At 38.7% G+C, this 19,000-nt stretch overlaps 2 protein-coding genes and 1 pseudogene across 2 annotated transcripts; 2 read left to right on the top strand and 1 right to left on the bottom strand.

The window, feature by feature from the left end:
- LOC112836526 (olfactory receptor 1J4-like) overlaps window positions 1-614 on the top strand; it is an 8,753-nt pseudogene extending 8,139 nt beyond the window's left edge.
- Window positions 615-6,637: 6,023 nt separating this feature from the next.
- LOC141369974 (olfactory receptor 1J21-like) lies at window positions 6,638-7,578 on the top strand. The gene is given in 2 exon segments (XM_073876749.1): window positions 6,638-7,256; window positions 7,259-7,578. Coding segments are annotated over 2 exon segments (939 nt in total).
- Window positions 7,579-13,096: 5,518 nt separating this feature from the next.
- LOC112836712 (olfactory receptor 1J1-like) lies at window positions 13,097-14,038 on the bottom strand. The gene has a single exon (XM_025888610.1). The coding sequence runs from the start codon at window positions 14,036-14,038 to the stop codon at window positions 13,097-13,099; it is 942 nt and encodes a 313-aa protein (XP_025744395.1).
- Between the last annotated feature and the right edge of the window lie 4,962 nt (window positions 14,039-19,000).

Below are 19,000 nucleotides of genomic sequence, written 5' to 3'. Positions count from 1 at the left end.
TTCATTCTTTAGTAGGATGCTCTTTAGCCTCCATGTATTTGAGTTCTTTCCGACTTTCCTCTTGTGATTGAGTTCTAGTTTCAAAGCATTGTGGTCTGAAAATATGCAGGGAATAATCCCAATCTTTTGGTACCAGTTGAGTCCTGATTTGTGACCTAGGATCTGATCAATTCTGGAGAATGTTCCATGGGCACTATCCCAGATTTCTTTTGTGATCTTGCTGCTCTGCTCAAATTTTCCTGCTCTGACACTTCCATCATTGAGCTGGTCATCCTCACTGTGGGGCACTGGGAATCATCATACCACTGACTGGCATCCTGGTCTCTTACGTCCATATTGGGGTCTCCATCCTGAGGGTTCCCTCTACCAAGGAATCTGTAAAGACTTGTCCATCTGTGGCTCCCACCTCTCTGTGGAATTTCTATTCTATGGGACAATTATGGTTCTGTACATTTTCCCATCATCAAACAACTCCAATGACAAAGACATAATTGCTTCAGTGATGTACACAGTGGTCACCCCCATGCTGAACCCGTTTATCCAGCCTGAGGAACAGGGACATGAAAGGGGCTCTGGGGAGACTTTTCAGGAGGGAAATCTTTTTCTCCAAGTGAAAATCAACTCACCTGCTCGGTTCTTAGTTCACCAAATGGCACTGTTAGACATTCCTCTTTGGAATACTATGCAGAGGACCATCCTTGTTGCTCGCACCCACCCCACTTTCCTGTTTCCAGGTGACTGCCTTAACAGTTCTTCCTGCTTGCTCTTCCAAACCCCAGTGAGTTCATTTAAACTTCCAGTCACAGACACATCAAGAGATATTTGCTGTAACCATCTGTGTACTGTGAACCAACTTCTTTTTCGCTTTATTTTATGCCTCTTTATGTTTCCGTAAGCCTTGGGTTTTGGCACATACAGAAGCACCATTATCTCAATTGTCTTCAAAGCACCAAACTTATAAATCAGGAGTGGGAATTATCCTTAACAATTACAGTATTGTCTTATATTCATGAATACACACAAAAAATCCATGCTTTCCTCTTTAAGGAAAAAGACATTTGACTGCAAATTTATTTATTTGGATCTGTCAGGCATTTTTAAAAGCTGTATCTTCTCATTCTTTACATTTCTGATGCCTGTGTTGGAGAATTTTGGAAATGTCAAATGTGATGTGGTTTGGAAAGGTCAAGTCTTTATGTAGACCTCATATGAATTTTATCAGATGTTTATGAATCTTAGTGGTGTAGATAATTAGAATACTTTTAAATAGTTGTATAAAAATTAATGATAATTCATATTTTAGCAATTTGCTCCTTAGTTTCACTCTCAATTCTGAAAACATTTTTTTCTTTCTTTTTTTTTATTATGTTATGTTACCATACAGTACATTTTTTTTTCTAGAGTTATAAAATCTCAATTTAGCTACAAAGCTTAAGATAGGGAACTTCAGAATGCTGGTTTACCAAATGGAGTAGCTGACTAGTTAAATGCTTCTTACAGTTTTCCCAAATCTAAACATAATACAAAACTTCTGGCAGATGATTCTAATGTGCAGCCGAGGTTGAGAACACTTGGATTAAGTGATTCAGGGCAACACATGTAACTGAATCAACTGAAAATAAACAACTACACCTATGCTGAGAACTGTTATAGGTAACTGATATGATATAACCCAGGAGGAAAATCCTGCCAAAATTTTCCAACACAGATTAAAGAACCTCTTCTTAAAAGCCTTGTAGATAATGAAACGTGGACCAACTACAAAGTATCATTCCTTCATGACACATTGGAATAGAGCAGATATCACTCTGATCTCCCATCCTTTAGATTGTGATTGGGTGGAAAAAGCTTACTCTTCTGAAGGAAGATGCTCTGAGAAAATGAAGATGAAGGAAAACAGTCTTTCCATGTTAAATTTTGTTGTGAGATAGACTTGTGTGGAAAGTCTTCCCTGGTGTGAAGATTGTTTCAATTAAGATAATGAGGGAAAGGTCTCAATGGAAATATCTCTGTTGTCCAAGAGGACTCCTGCTTATTTCTTATTTCTTTGCCTTCACTTACAGTTTTATTGGGATGTAATTGACATACAGTTTTTAAGGATTCAACTTAATGTATTATGATGTATATGTGTGAAGCCATCACCACAATCAATATAACCAACATATCCATCACCCTTAAAAGTCACCCTGAAAAGTTTCCTCATATGCTTTTGTAAGGCTGCCCTGCTTTCCCTTATTCTTGATAATAGTAATGGGTGCCTTTTCTCTATTTTTTTTCTTAATCAGTCTGGTTTATCACTTTTATACTTTTTTCTCAAATAACCGACTTTTGGTGTTACTGCTATTATATTTTTTCTGTTTTTTTTTTATTTCACTGATTTCTGCTTTTCTTTTTATTGTTTCCTACTATACTTACTATATTTCCCTACTTTGAGTTTAATTTGCTCTTCTCTTTCTAGTTTCTTTCTTTTTCTTTTCTTTCTTTTTTTTCTTTTTACAGATTTTATCTATTTATTTGACAGAGAGAGAGTTAGCGAGAGCAGGAACATAAGCAGGGGGAGTGGGAGAGGGAGAAGCAGGCTTCCCGCAGAGCAGGGAGCGCAATGCGGGGCTCAATTCCAGGACCCTGGGATCATGACCAGAGCTGAAGGCAGATGCTTAACGACTGAGCTACCCAGGCGCCCCTCTTTCTAGTTTCTTACGGTGAAATTTTAGGTGACTGATAGGAAACCTTCATTTTTTTTTCTAATACAGGCATTTAGTGCTATAAATTTCCCTCTAAGCTATCCTGTTGGTTTGTCTTACAAATTTTAATATGTCCTGTTCTCATTTTGAAAGTATTGTCAGTTGGAAGTATTTTCTAAGTTTCCTTTGATTTTTTTCCTTGACCTATGGCTTATTTTTTAAATTTATTTTTAGTTTTTTAATTATGTTCAGTTAGCCAACATATAATACATCTTTAGTTTTTGATGTAGTGTTCCATGATTCATTGTTTGCATATAACACCCAGTGCTCCATTCAACACGTGCCCTCTTTAATACCCATCCCCAGGCTAACCCATCCCCCCACCCCCTTCCCTCTAGAACCTTCAGTTTGTTTCTCAGAGTCCATAGTCTCTCATGGTTCGTCTCTCCCTCCAATTCCCCCCCCTTCATTTTTCCCTTCCTACTAGCTTCTTCTTCTTCTTCTTCTTCTTCTTTTTTTTTAACATATAATGTATTATTTGTTTCAGAGGTACAGGGTCTGTGATTCAACAGTCTTATACAATTCACAGCACTCACCATAGCACATACCCTCCCCAATGTCCATCACCCAGCCACCCCATCCCTCCCACCCCCACCACTCCAGCAACCCTCAGTTTGTTTCCTGAGATTAAGAATTCCTCATATCAGTGAGATCATATGATACGTAAGTCAATCAGAGAAAGACATGTATCAGATTGATTTTTAATGCGAAACAGAACAAATAATAACACTCACGAATATTCATATATCTTCACCTCGAATAACAAGCACATGATATTTTCTACCTGGCTTCAAAGTGGAGCTGGAGATGTGTGAAATAAACTTGGAATCAGTTTTGTAAGAGAGGTACTAAGAAGTTAGTGGAAAACATTTCTTGAATGGTTATTCTACGGTACATTATGCCCAAGAGAATACTGACTCCACAGCTTTTGGGCAGGAGATCAAGATTTATAGAAAGTACATTCCATTCCTCAAGGTCTAGTTTAGGTGATAGGATATAAAAAGTCCCTTGATCTTTTGTGCTGGGAGTGAAGTAGAGTATTTCTGGTGTTCTTGGAATAACATGGAATTCAGAAAGAAGAGACTCTGGCTAATACACTCAAGCACCAGTTTGGTTTGTTAAAGACTCCGAATTTGAGAAGGCAAAAAGCTTTGTGAATCACCAAGTTCCTAGTAGCTGCTTTGTGCTTATTATCATCATTCCTCCAAGGTGAACTCTCCTATTCCTCCTAGCAATAGTTCTTCCCTCATGGGAACCAAAGGCAATGAAGCAATTATATCTTGTTTGTCTCTAGCTTGGAGCTGGTGGTGGGGAGATCTCCCCTCCCACACCCCTTGGGTCCTCTCCATTATTTGTAAAGCTACAACCCATGCCCATTGCTCAGGGGTTGTGAACAAGTGTATATCACCATATATATTTAATTTCGTTTTGAACTGATAATTCTTCTCCCCATTGCAATGCATCTTTGAGACCCTCAGAGACTCCACTTGCTTCGTTGTATTCTGTGTCTTCTAAAGAGAAAAGAAAGAACCTTCCCACACCTTCTGACTGATGGTATATGTGCTCATCAATTAAGAGGCAATGTCAGAGCAGTAGTAGAATTTATATTCAGTAGCACAATTGCGTATGCGTGTGTGTGTGTCCAGTGTGTGCTACTGATCCCCAACATGGCTCTACCCCCCTCACACCAGAGTATGATAGACAGCTCCATGTAGAATAATTTATCTCTGATGATTCTCTATCTAATTTTTCAGAGGATAGTGAGAAATATGTATCTCCTGCTTATATTTCATTCCCCCATTGAGTCTTACTGGTTTTTTCCTCCAAATTTTATCCCAGTTAACTCATCTCCTCTGCCATGATTCAGGTGTAAGTAGGTGTTATTTTGTACCTGAACTATGCCAATAGCCTCCTGTTAGATTCTTGCTGACACTCTTGCCTTGCTATAATCTGTTCTTTATGCAGTAGCCAGCATACTATTTAAAATTTTTCTTTCACTCTTTACTTAAACTTTTCCATGGGTGTTCTGTTGCTCTGAGGATAGAATCAAAACTTTTGGTTATACAGAAAAAGATTTATATAATATGGCTCGTTAGATAATTCTCCAACTCCGTAACTTTCCCATGCTGACCATGCTCCTGAATTTTCTCTGTTCCTCAAACACCATAGTCCTGTCCTCTCCAAATATTTAACTAGAAGGTCCATTTTGTAATCTTCACATGAAAAGCTCTTATAATTCAGGGATCCTTTTAAAGAACCCATAAAAACAGGTTTCCTCACCACCTTAGCCTCTTTTAATTCAACAGTATCTATTAAAATGGTGAAAAAACTAACGATGTACCATATGTTGGCTAACTGAACATAATAACTAAAAAATGGTGAAAAAATATATATCCTCCAAATCCATTTCTGTGAATTTCTGTTACAGATATGTATGCTAATATGAAAATGGCATATGAACAATATTATTAATAAAACATTGTTGGAAATAGAAAAATATTAGAAACAACTTAAATGTCCAGCCGACAGCTAGTTAGCACTTTCATTGTGAAAAACTGATTTATTATTAACATGGTAATGGCTAGAAACACTGAATGTGTGATTCATCTCAGGTAACATATTAAATTAACAGGATTTTTAATGTAGTGGGCTGAAGAATGTAGAAATTTTAGAGATAATTTCAGTCACATTGGGAGAACTGGTACATAATGTAAACTTCAGTTAAGCCCCAAGATGAATGTGGGTCCTATGGTGAGACACTTGCTTAGCTCTCAGAGAAAAAGACCTTTAGATTGAGTAAGTCTTTAGATAGTATGTGAATTCTATTTTTTAGCAGACAGACCATCATGTTCCCTTTCCCTATCATTTTGTGAGTGTTCACATGGGCAGGTCTAAGACTAACTGACCTGAAGAAGAAAGAGAGAGAAATGATAGTGTTAGCAAATGATAAGAAGTGTTAGAATATGGCAAGAAAAAATCGGTTAGGAATCACTGGCCTAAAACCTAGGTTAGGAACTGTGACAAAGAAGGTTATTTGGTAACCTATGTTGGATAAACACTTACAAAAAGTTTATCCTTTGGCAGATCCAGGATATGACTGGAAAAGCCAAAGTATTTCCTGGCATTCTGAGAACTGGCATAAAAGCAATCTGGTTAGAACTCAGGGAATAGGTGAGACTTTGGAAGAGAAATGGACTCCTAACTCCCCACATTGCATGAAAATTTCTTTAGCAAAAATGATGACAGAAACAGGAACAGGAAAGAATTTTTTAAAGAAAGGACTGATGGCTATATTATAAGGTATGTCACTAGATCTATGTTACCGACAAAGATTCTTGTCCTAAATGACCTTGCCTTGAAGAGGTTACATATGATGTTTCCACCAAGCCTCCAGATCTTGATTTCAGGAGATCCACAGCAGCCCCTGGGGTTGTCTTGTCTTGACCCAATCCATGGAGATAAAATATTAGCCAAAGCACATATGAGAGGCATGGGGAAGGTTAAGAAAGGCCAAAAGACCAATTGGAGAGCCTCTACTTGCCTTTCCAGTAACTGGTTACTGACTTAGACTTGCACCCTAATTTCTTAATCTCAAATTTCTATCATGAACTCCTGGAATCCTCAAGTTTGAGCCTGATCTGGTCTGATTATCATTCTGATGTTTGAAGTTTCCTCTAAAAGAGATCGTGTTGGTTTCTAGGTGGATACATAATATCCTGATGTCAGACCATCACTAGCCCATTATTGGAGCAAAAAGCATGAGCTATTCAGGTTAAAATTCATGTACTGACTAATTCAAAACCATGTTTCCATAATGTGATAGTCACAATGATTTCTCATTCTTTCACATATCCATCTTTTTCCCCCCATCTCCAGCAAAAGAGAAGAAGAGCATGAAGAGGGATAATCAGAGCAGTGTGTCTGAGTTCCTCCTCCTGGGCCTCCCCATCTGGCCAGAGGAGCAGGGCATATACTATACTCTTTGCCTGATCATATACCTGCCCACGGTGCTGGGGAACCTGCGCATCATCCTGCTCATCAGGCTGGACTCTCGCCTCCACACCCCCATGGACTTCTTCCTCAGCCACTTGGCCTTCACTGACATCTCTTTCTCATCAGTCACAGCTCCAAAGATGCTCATGAATATGCAGACACAGAGTCAATCCATCTCATATGGTGGATGCATTTCCCAGGTGTATTTCTTCTTATTTTGGGGGGATCTTGACAGCTTCCTTCTCACATCAATGGCCTATGACAGGTACGTGGCCAACTGTCACCCCCTCCACTATACCACCATCATGAGTCAGAGCCTGTGTTTCCTGCTAGTAATTGTGTCCTGGGTCCTACCCTGTGCTAGTGCCCTTTTGCATACCCTCCTCCTGGCTCGTCTCTCTTTCTGTGGAGACAACACTCTCCCCCACTTCTTCTGTGACCTTTCTGCCTTGCTTAAGCTCTCCAGCTCAGATACCACAGTCAATGATCTGGTTATCATCACTGTAGGGGGGGTCGTCATTACCTGCCATTCATATACATCCTGGTCTCTTATGGCTGCATCGGGGCTACTATCCTGAGGGTGCCCTCGACCAAAGGAATCTGCAAAGCTTTGTCAACTTGTGGGTCTCACCTCTCTGTTGTGTCTCTGTACTATGGGGCAGTTATTGGACTGTACTTCTTCCCCTCATCCAATAACTCCAATGACAAGGATGTCATTGTGGCCATATTGTACACTCTGGTCACTCCCATGCTAAATCCCTTTATCTACAGTCTGAGGAATCGGGATATGAAAGGAGCTCTGGGACATCTACTCAGTAGAGGAATATTTTCACCATGTTGAGCACTGTTTTCCCTACTAATTAGACATAAGACCTGTTCCATCCTGCACATGCAATGTGAGCATCCTTTCCTCTTTGAGTAGCTGATTTTTAGTGAATCTTGTGGCACTCTTCAGTTCTGTTTCAGCTTGGACTTAGTTTTCTTCTCTGATTAGTTTCCTTGTTCATTTTAGAGTCATAGGAAAAAACATACCTGCACGACCATCTTTTTTTAAAGGAAGAACATCAGGAAACCTAGACCTGAAGTGAACTTAGGCAGTACTTCAGTGTAGTTTAATCCAAATATATCTGAATTTTTTTTAAGATTTTATTTATTTATTTGAGAGAGAGAATGAGATAGAGGGAGAGAGCATGAGGGGGGGAGGGTCAGAGGGAGAAGCAGACTCCCTGCTGAGCAGGGAGCCCGATACGGGACTCGATCCCGGGACTCCAGGATCATGACCTGAGCCGAAGGCAGTCACTTAACCAACTGAGCCACCCAGGCGCCCCCAAATATATCTGAATTTTTTAAAAAAGCACATCTCTGTCCCACGTACATAAATATAGTGTCCTATGTTTTCATCTGAAATGTTCACTTTGCTTTCAGTCCTTGAGAAATTACCTCTACTCAAGGCAGATATAACTAAGTAATTTCACAGCTAGAAGCTTATAATTGTGACAAATATTTCCATATTCATTACTTCATTTAATCCTGGTAATTGATATAAAGGAGGAAATTCATATTAAGAAATGCTTAGTAAGTAGCCCAGTGACACAAAACTAGCAATGTTTAGTAGAGGTGGTACTTAAAATGCTGTATGTGTGAAGTCAAATCCTGAGTTCTTTAAATCACTTGAATATTTTTCAAACTTGAGTAATATTTTTACCCATTTTACTGGAAATTTTATTTAAACTTTAAAAAATATGGAGATAGCATACAAAAAGCATATATGGCATATATATGGCTTAAATTTATATGTATATATACATGGTATGTTGTATATATGAATATGTGTGTATGTGTTTATACACATGTGACATATAATCACACTTTAAGGAATAATATTAAAAGAAATGTTCATTTAACAATCTCTAGGCTTAAGTAGTAAGACGTTCTAGTGAACTAACAATATTGTTGAAGCCCCTTGTCTCCTCTGCAACTGTATCTTCCTCTCCTGTTGCAAGTGCCCAATAATTTTTATGTAGATACCCATTAAGTGTGTGTATATGTATTCATACGTATATGTCCTAATGTTCATACTGTTTTGTTAGAGTACTGGGGCTATGGATTATTATTACTTTCTTCTTTATATTTTTCAGTATTGTTTGATTTTTTGATGGTATGTATTAGTTTTATAACTGTAGGTGGGGTGGTCATTACCCGGCCATTCATATGCATCCTGGTCTCTTATGGCCACATTGGGGCCACTATCCTGAGGGTCCCCTTGGCCAATTAATTAAAATATTGTTTTAATTTTGACTCTTTAACTTCCAAAAAAGAAAAAAGAAAGTACCCAATGTTTTTAATATTTCAATATTCTCTTACTTTTATTTAAAGCTTTAACACATCTGTAGTGCTCCTTCAATTTAGCTTGCTCTAGAACTGCATATAAGTGAAATAAATAGTCTAGGTGTGAGGTCAAATCCTGAGTTCTTTAAATCACTTGAATATTTTTCAAGGTTTTGCCTTTGTTGTCTGATATCATCCTTGTTAAATTCATCCATATTTTATTACATTCCACTGTGAAACTATCACACACTTGTTTGTTCTAGTTTTATGGCTATTTTGTTTGTTTTCAGCATTCTGCTATTAAGAGAAATGATGCTACAAACACTCTTATACATCATCTAGCACATTATGCAAGAGATTCTATAAATTATATACCCAGAAGAATTACTGGATTGTAGGCATGTGATGTTCCACTCAACTATCACAACTAAACTCTTCTATAAAGTAGTTGTATCAAGAAGCCAGGCTGAAAAGGCTACATACTGTATGATTCCAACTATATGACACTCTGGAGATGGCAAACTATAGAGCCAACAAAAGATCAGTGATTACCAGGGTTCAGGGCTTGATGAAGAGAAAGGTAAATACATAGAGCAAAGGGGATTTTTAGGGCAGTGAAACTATTCTGTATGATGCTATAACAGTGGAAATACATCATTATACATTTATCAAAAACACAAAAAACTATACAACACAAAGAGTGAACTCTAGTGTAAACTATGGACTTTAGTTAATAATACATTAATGTTGGTTCAATCATTACAGAATTTCCAAACTGATGCAAGATGCTAATAACAGGGCAAACTGGGCAGGGGTGGGAATGAAGCATATAGTAACTTTATGCTTACTTTTTCTGTAAACCTAAAACTGCTCTAAGAAATAAAGCCTATTAATTTTTTAAAGTTATTAAATTTAAATTTCCATTTCTTGAGTATGAGAGTTCCTATTACTTTACTTTTTCAACAACAACAGATTTCTTAATTTTTGCGACTCCGGTGAAGAGAAAATGGTATCTCGTTGTGGTTTTACTTTCAATTTCTCTGACTATTTATGAGGTAGAGCATCTTAACCTATGCTTACTGGATATTTGTGACAGAGATGGCTGGCTATCCACGAAAAATTCATGACCTTCTTCTCAAGTGTGAAGTTGTGAGTGGGAGACTGCTGCCACATTCCCTGCTAATCTAAGTGCTAATCTATGTGGCACATTCTGGCCAGAATTTTAAAGAAACATCTGTGTTTTCTCCCCTATTGTCTGACAGAAAATTAACTGCTGCCCTGAGAGATAACTGAACCTGGTTCTCAAATTACTGCATAGTGAAATGCCATCAACCTGCTAGAAGACCCACATTGGACCTATTACAGCAGCCATCATTATCCTTATCGGTACAAAATTTCTTTTGTGTAATACATGATAATGTATTTTCCCTGCTTTTCTATTGGATTGTTTCTCTTCTATTTATTGCATTGTCAGATGGACTTCATATAATCTGGAAATTAATCCTTTGTCAGTTGTATATGTTGCAAATGTCTTCCATTATTGGAAGCTTGTTAGCTTTTTAAATTATCTATCAATGTCTTAATTTTAATGTGATTAAAGTCATTAATACATTATTTTATGATTTGTGTCCTTGACTTTAAGTGCTTCCTTGAGAAAGTCACCTTGAAAATGGCAATCACTCTATTTTATAGACAATGAGGAAGGGATTTGGCATCAGGAAAGTGCGGAGGCTGTGGAATGATAGATTCAGACTTCGTGTCAGAGGGAACATCTTGAATTTACATAAATAGTAAAAATACCCCAGTGGAACCCCCTCTAGAACCATCTACTGCAGATAATTCAGTGTTAGGTGGGTCCACCCTTACTCTTGTTCAAAGGATAAAGTTGTTTAGCAAAATAACCTACAAGACTGATAATGGTTCTATAGTGTCGGTGTCAGAGTAAATGTCCTTCAAACTCAAATATATTACCATCATTCAACACACACACACTTTATGACTGACAGCTAATATGTAAGGCATTGTTCAAAGTATGGGGGAAGTTTGTGACCTTGGGGAAAAAAAAGAAGCCAGTTGAGTTTCTAGAGGGAAACCCGTACCCCTGACCTAATTAATACTGTGCAATAATAAGCTGAGCTACATGTCATCAGAATAGAAAAACAGAATATCAATAGTATCTGCTTTGATGACAATTCAACAGGATCCAGTTTTTACAGCACTTTGGAGATTTCCATCCCCCACTGAGGCTTTGTACTGGCACTGGCTAGTAGATCATGTGATTCTCAAGGTGGTTTAAACCAAGTATGTCTGGATTTTTAAAAACAAAACAAAACAAAAAAACCCACTTCCCTGTCTCAGAGACTCCCAGGCTGCCTTCCCACACAACCCCTGTGATATAGCTAAAGTATATTTCTTCCTGGGATTGCTTCCCCTCAGAGCCCCTGGTTTTGTGGTGGTACATTCCCTACAGATCTCTTACTCTCTCTGAGTTTCCTAGACTTGCTCATGGTCTTCTTGGGGAGAACTGAACATGGCTTCCCACCAGTTCTCTCTCTCACATAACCCACCTATAGTCCATAGGAACCTTTTTTTTTAATTGAAATATAGTTGACATATTATGTTACATTAGTTTCAGGTGTACAGCATAGTGATTCCACACATAGGAAACATTTTTGCTTTTATTGCCCCACCATGAAAAGAAGTGAAGGAATTTCTCAAGCATAATTCTATTCCATAATTCCAATTCCCCCTCCCCCTCCCCATTTCATCTTTCCTATTGCTCTTGTTCTCATCAAAGTAAGAGATACGTATTAAATTCTCTAAATGGTTCTTTTGAAGCTTCTCCCACTAAGCTTGAAGTAAGGAGGAAAGCACCTCCTTGTCTGTTGAGAGGATTTGGCATTCACCGTGTAGCTTTCTCAAAAAAAGTCCCCACCACTTTATGAGAACCTCTCATAGCTAGCTCTTAGCACTTTTTAGACCCATGTCTACATTGAGAGGCTCATGAGTTAAGAGTATTGGGCATTTCCTATAAACATCTACATTTTGTGACTTACAACTCACTTTGGCATCTGGTGTCTATCAAATCTTGGTACCTCAGTCGAAACTTCCAGTTTAACATCCTGAACGTGCTGTTCCCTCTTCCTGTGATCACCAGAACAAGATAGAACTTTATGTGTCTGATTAATTCTGATTTGTTAAGGTAAAGCAGCACCTTCTCTGGGGGAGTCTTTCATATCCTCTGCCACTAGACTGAGCTAATTATTCCTCCCAAGGACACAGTGTTCCATATAAACAATTATATTCCTTGCAGACAGCAAGATTCAAATCTTCTTTCACTAACTCTGATGTTAAGATTTTTTGAGCATGAGTTTTGCCAAAATATTTATTTGAGTATGAGTTTTCTCAAAATATCTCTTAGGTTTGTTGTCAGAATTAAATTAGATGATTTTAATGCAGCTTAGACCAGTACCTGAGACAACTGAGGTGACATTTATTTTGTTGCTGAATATCTGTGCGTGTTTGGGAAGAAAGAGCATGTGGGTTGTATTCCTGAAGGACAAGAAAGCAGTGTGTTAATTATTATGTAAGGAAAGTAAAATTTACTATATTCTTCTTGGAAGTTCTAGAAGGGCTCAGAGTCCCTGAATACCTGGATGTCTGAGTGAAGGAGACATATCATCAAAATGGAAAATTCCTTAGAAATGTATGCATGAAAGACCAAATATATTTTATAACAATCCAAAAATTTGGGGAAAGCTCAGCCCCAATGGCTTCCATTTGATGATACCAGCCAAAGTGATACAGCACCTTCAAAGTATTTTCTGATCCCATTATCCAAGAAAAGAGCAAATTAAGTCCTATAAGGCATGTCCCATTTTACTAGTCTCCCTAACAGGTGCAAGGATAATGTCAGCAAAGTATTTCTGTGTGACACTGTGGAAAGAAGACAAGTAAGCTTTAGTTACAGTAATTTGTATTTACATGTAATTGAGGAAATAAGATCATATGGATATTTTAAAATAAAACTATCAGTTGAAAGAATATGTTTTCTTACTCAAGAGTTTTCTCAAGGCCACTTTCATGTCTTTATTTCTCAGGCTATAAATGAAGGGGTTCAACATGGGAGTGAACACTGTGTACATCAATGAAGCAATTATGTTCTTGATGTTGGTGTTGTTGGATGAGGGAAGAAAATATAGACCAATAATTGCCCCATAGTAGAGAGTCACCACTGAGAGATGTGATCCACAAGTGGACAAGGCTTTGCAGATGCCCTTGGTAGAAGGAACCTGGAGGATGGTGGTCCCAATATGGCCATAAGAAACCACAATGCATAAGAATGGAAGCATAATGGCTGTTAATCCTGCAGTAAAGATCACCAATTGGTTGAGGGAAGTGTCTGAGCAGGACAATTTGAGCAGGGCAGCAAGGTCACAGAAGAAGTGGGGGATGGTGTGGTCAGCACAGAAGGACAGCCGAGCTAGGAGGAGAGTATGCAAAAGAGCACAAGCACAAGCAATGACCCAGGACCCAACCACCAGCGTGACACAAATGCTCTGACTCATGATGATGGTATAATGCAAAGGGTGGCAGACGGCCACATACCTGTCATAGGCCATTGAAGTGATCAGGAAACTGTCTAAATCAGCAAAGAGTATGAAAAAATATGTTTGTGAAATGCACCCTGCATAAGGAATGGATTTGTACTTAGTATGCATGTTCATCAGCATCTTTGGAACAGTGACAGATGAGAACACAGTATCAGAGAAGGCCAAGTGGCTGAGGAAGAAGTACATGGGGGTGTGGAGGCGAGAGTCCAGCCTGATGAGCAGGATGATGAGCAGGTTCCCCAGCACCGTGGTCAGGTACATGCCCAGGAACAGGGCGAAGAACACACCCTGCTGCTCTGGCCGGATGGGGAGCCCCAGGAGGAGGAACTGGGACACGCTGCTCTGGTTCTCCCTCCTCATGCTGGTATATCAGCTGAAGGGTACCAGTGAGAAAACTGAAAGGAAAATGTGGAATATTTCTGGATAAAAAAGTGATCACTGTGGCATAGTATAACAAAGAGGTTCTTTTGATTTAGGAATGTCTTCATTCATATTTTCTTACATTTGAGGCATATTTTGCTGGATAAATGTAGAAAATATGTATATTTAGGATATGTAACTACTTTCTTTCTCAATCGGTGCCAGTCTCTGCAAATTATAATACAGACAGTTAATGTTTATTGAATGTGGTCCTTGTGCACTATTCAAATAGCTCATGTATAGTAACTGATTCAACAGTCTTAAGTATATGAGTGAGGGAGGTACCATTGTTATTTCCACTTTTCAGATGGGCTAGCTGAGGCAGACATTCTCAAAGTCACTGAGGTAAGAAAAGGACTGGCTGGGATTTGGACTCCAGACTTTGTTCTCTGGAAGAAGAATAAATTACTTGACATCAGAAATCTCCTTGCCCATGGGGCACCTGGGAAACTCAGTTGGTTAAGCATCTGACTCTTGATTTTGGCTCAGGTCATGATCTCAGGGTCATGAGATTGAGCCACACTCAGTGTGGAGTCTGCTTGAGATTCTCTCTCCCTCTTCCTCTCCCTGCCTCCCTGCTCAAGATCTCTCTCTCTCTAAAATAAGTAAATAAAATCTTAAAAAAAGAAATCTCATTGCCCTTCATAATTTTGTGTGTAGTGATCTGTTTAATTCTTCATCCTCTGCTTCTTGACACATTCCGTGATTACTGCTGATTTGTTCATTGGCTGTAGACCCAGAATCTATCATAGATAATTAATGAATACACAATATAAATTTGTTCTAATAAAATATGTCACATTCAGTTAAATTCATCACAGTATCCTCTTAAGAAACTTACACCAGGCCTGTTCAAGACCTAGGTTTCATCCTAATAATCCTGGGGTCCCATGTTATTTAGTTGCCACATGGTATCACACTCAAAGAAGTATGATCTAAAAGCCAAATGTAATTTTTAAAAGGAATTCTAATCTTTTCAGTGTCTCTAAAGTAGCCTGTAAGAGATTTATTTCCTAACCTAAATCAATATTTATCAAAATATCTATGTGTTTTTTTTTTAAAGAGAAGGCAGGGATTCACTACAACATATCAAAGCTTATTGTAAAGGTATATTGATTACAACAAAATGTATCTTTACAAAGATAAACTAATACAACAATGGAGGAAAACAGAGAGCCTAGAAACAGATGTATTTATGATGAGGATTTGGCCTCACCATTGCTTTGTCAACTGGATCTGGAAGGCAACCATGTACCACCAGACTTGGATCCCCCACCCCCAAATGAGTGAAAGGAAGAGTGTAATCATGAACCATTTTAATCTAGTAGTTGAAAATTCATGTTGGATATCAGATAAAGGGCTGGTATCCAGAATCTATAAGGAACTTATCCAACTCAACACCCAAAGAACAAATAATCCAATCAAGAAATGGGCAGAAGACATGAACAGACATTTTTCCAAAGAAGACATCCAAATGGCCAACAGACACATGAAAAAGTGCTCAACATCGCTCGGCATCAGGGAAATCCAAATCAAAACCTCAATGAGATACCACCTCACACCAGTCAGAATGGCTAAAATTAACAAGTCAGGAAACGACAGATGTTGGCGGGGATGTGGAGAAAGGGGAACCCTCCTACACTGTTGGTGGGAATGCAAGCTGGTGCAACCCCTCTGGAAAACAGTATGGAGGTTCCTCAAACAGTTGAAAATAGAGCTACCCTATGACCCAGCAATTGCACTACTGGGTATTTACCCCAAAGATACAAATGTAGGGATCCGAAGGGGTACGTGCACCCCAATGTTTATAGCAGCAATGTCCACAATAGCCAAACTTGGAAAGAGCCAAGATGTCCATCGACAGATGAATGGATAAAGAAGTGGTATATATCTACAATGGAATATTATGCAGCCATCAAAAGGAATGAGATCTTGCCATTTGCGACGATGTGGATGGAACTGGAGGGTGTTATGCTGAGTGAAATAAGTCAATCAGAGAAAGACATGTATCACATGACCTCACTGATATGAGGAATTCTTAATCTCAGGAAACAAACTGAGTGTTGCTGGAGTAGTGGGGGGGTGAGAGGGATGGGGTGGCTGGGTGGTAGACATTGGGTAGGGTATGTGCTATGGTGAGCGCTGTGAATTGTGTAAGACTGTTGAATCACAGATCTGTACTTCTGAAACAAATAATGCAACATATGTTAAGAAAAAAGAAAAAGAAGAAGATAGCAGGAGGGGAGGAATGAAGGGGAGTAAGTCGGAGGGGGAGACGAACCATGAGAGATGATGGACTCTGAAAAACAAACTGAGGGTTCTAGAGGGGAGGAGGGTAGGGGGATGGGTTAGCCTGGTGATGGGTATTAAAGAGGGCACAGTCTGTGTGGAGCACTGGGTGTTATGCACAAACAATGAATCATGGAACACTACATCAAAAACTAATGATGTAATATATGGTGATTAACATAACAATAAAAAAATTTTAAGAAAAGAAAATTCATGTTGGACAATAACTTTCAAAGGCAACAGCAAAGGGAGCCAACTCACTCACTGTAATGTCTGGAACCAGATATCAAATCAGAATATTTATGAATGGTTTTCTATTAGGTATCCCAGAAATAGGTGAAAGGGAGTTTTCTACTTAGTCCTAGAAGCAGAAGCCTCTAGGCTTTCTGCACAGATTCCAGCACTTTGGACCCATCCTTGACCCCAACATCTTCATGGACTGTGGAAAATGAATGACAGAACACTCTAATTTACTTGAGATTCTTCAAATGATCTGGGTCAGTTTTTCTTGGGGGAACATGCAGAACTATGCCTATGTAGTGTGATTTCCAGAACAACATTGACACTTCCACATCCCCACCCAAAATACCACACTCAATAGGCTGCTGGTACTTGAAATTCATTCAGCAAGAAAAAAAAAGGCTTTAAGTTCCCAACTAAAGTAAATATTCCTGGAAGAGAAATTCCCATGGCCAACCCTCTCACTGAGATGGGATGGCTGGGAGCCATTCATATTTGGGGACCAGGTTTGGATGGCAGAACAAGGGCACTGACCTCCTCAGACAAAGTGAGGACAGGAGAAGGTTGGGGATTACAGGTAGAATGAAAGTAGAGCTTGCAGACAAAGAACAAATTCACCATCTTTGCTGTTGGGCTGCTGTAAGGCTAAAAACAGTCACATTGTTAATAAAATCTGAGTTAGCACCTAATTTGTGCCAAGTGCTTTTCAAATACTGTTCATTTCCTTTCCCAGCCTTTCAACATAGACATCCAGATCCTCATTTTAGAGAGAACACTGGAACTCAGTGATGAAACTTGCCCAATGTTAGATAGCACTAGTATCTGATAAATTTAGTATTTGATCCCAGGTCTATCTGTCTTCAAAGACTGTTTTGTTCCCACTATATTACATGCCTTCATTAATTATACCTTCAAGTAAGACAGAACTTGTTGCCTGAGAGGACTCAAGAATTTTAGGAGGTATACTATGTGTTGGCTAATTGAATTTAAATTAAAAAAAGAAAAGAAAAGAAAAGAACTTTAGGAAGTAAATCAGGAAGTTTGAGGATTAATGAAAACCTGTGCCTTCAAGATATGTGCCTAGAAGGTAATAATAATCATGATAACAATAACATTATAATAAAAATCATTCATTAATCACATATTTATTGTGTGAATAATATGGTCCAGCTGCTGTGACATGTACTTTATATCATCTCAGCCTAACAAGGACCACAAAAAAGGCATTTTTTTTCATTTAACCAGTTGGAAACTAGGGCTCGGAGAGTATGAATAATTTGCCTAAAATCATTCAGCATGAAAATTATGGACAGATCATTCAATCCCAGATCTATCTGATTTCAAACCTATGTTCCTAACCACCATGCTATACTGCCTCAGAGCATGGCTTGATGGAAAAGAGACATCGGATGTGTGCTACTCATTAAAGAGAAGAAGATGGGATCTGTAATTTCCCCCAAGCATTTGGGTGGTTGCATGGCTTCAGTCCTTAATCAAATGATCAAAAGCAAATACAGAGGCTAGGATATCAGCTATAGGATCTACAAAGATAGCTTCTCATAACAGAAAATTGTAGGTAGGCATATTTATAACTTTTTGCAAAAACAATGCAGATTATATTATTATTATTTTTTAACCTGGGAAGTTTTTCTCATAGTGTGAATGCATGCCATATATTCAGCAAAACTGTAAAAGAGATAACATTTTCCTACAAGGAAAGTACCAACCTTCAAGGAATTATAATTATTATGCTCACCTAAGTTATTTGAGATGATACAACAAAATTATAAAAGTGCTTGGCAAAAGTATAATCATATGCAAGATTTCTGTAGCAGATCATTCACACACACACACACACACACACACACACACACACACACACACACTTACTGCTAAGTGAAGTCTATAAGCACTATTCTTACCGAATCAGTAATGATAAATTCAAGGACTGTCAGCTCCAGGATGGGAAATAATTTTTCATTTTCTCTCCAAACTATTGAGATCTGGGACAGGGAAAAAAGTCACAAGCTCAACCCTCAAATGAAGAGGAGGTACACTCTCTTTTTCACCAGATCCAAGACAATGACAAAGGTATCAATTTTTATCAGCTAGGTTGGGAAACAGGGGACCAGGGCCACAAATTTCTGGTGTTGGACAATTTGGAAATAATTACTGCATTTCCCTTAACCATTCCCAGTGGAGATGTGTCTTTGCCATATACGATAGTCAACTCCTTTGGGAATATAAATGAGGACTCATTTGCAGATTCACTTACTTGTAAAGGATTTTCACACGGGGGGCGCCTGGGTGGCTCAGTCGTTAAGCATCTGCCTTCGGCTCAGGTCATGATCCCGGCGTCCTGGGATCAAGGCC

This window comes from Callorhinus ursinus, unplaced genomic scaffold (assembly GCF_003265705.2).
Source record: "Callorhinus ursinus isolate GAN/ISIS: 27379988/994484 unplaced genomic scaffold, GSC_fseal_2.0 scaffold24, whole genome shotgun sequence".
NCBI lineage: Eukaryota > Metazoa > Chordata > Mammalia > Carnivora > Otariidae > Callorhinus > Callorhinus ursinus.
Note: the sequence above shows the minus strand (reverse complement) of the source record. Positions and strands in the feature narration are given on the sequence as shown.

Excerpts from the sequence above, each read along its gene's own strand:
- LOC112836712 (XM_025888610.1), bottom strand. The coding sequence starts at position 14,038 with ATGAGGAGGGAGAACCAGAGCAGCGTGTCCCAGTTCCTCCTCCTGGGG.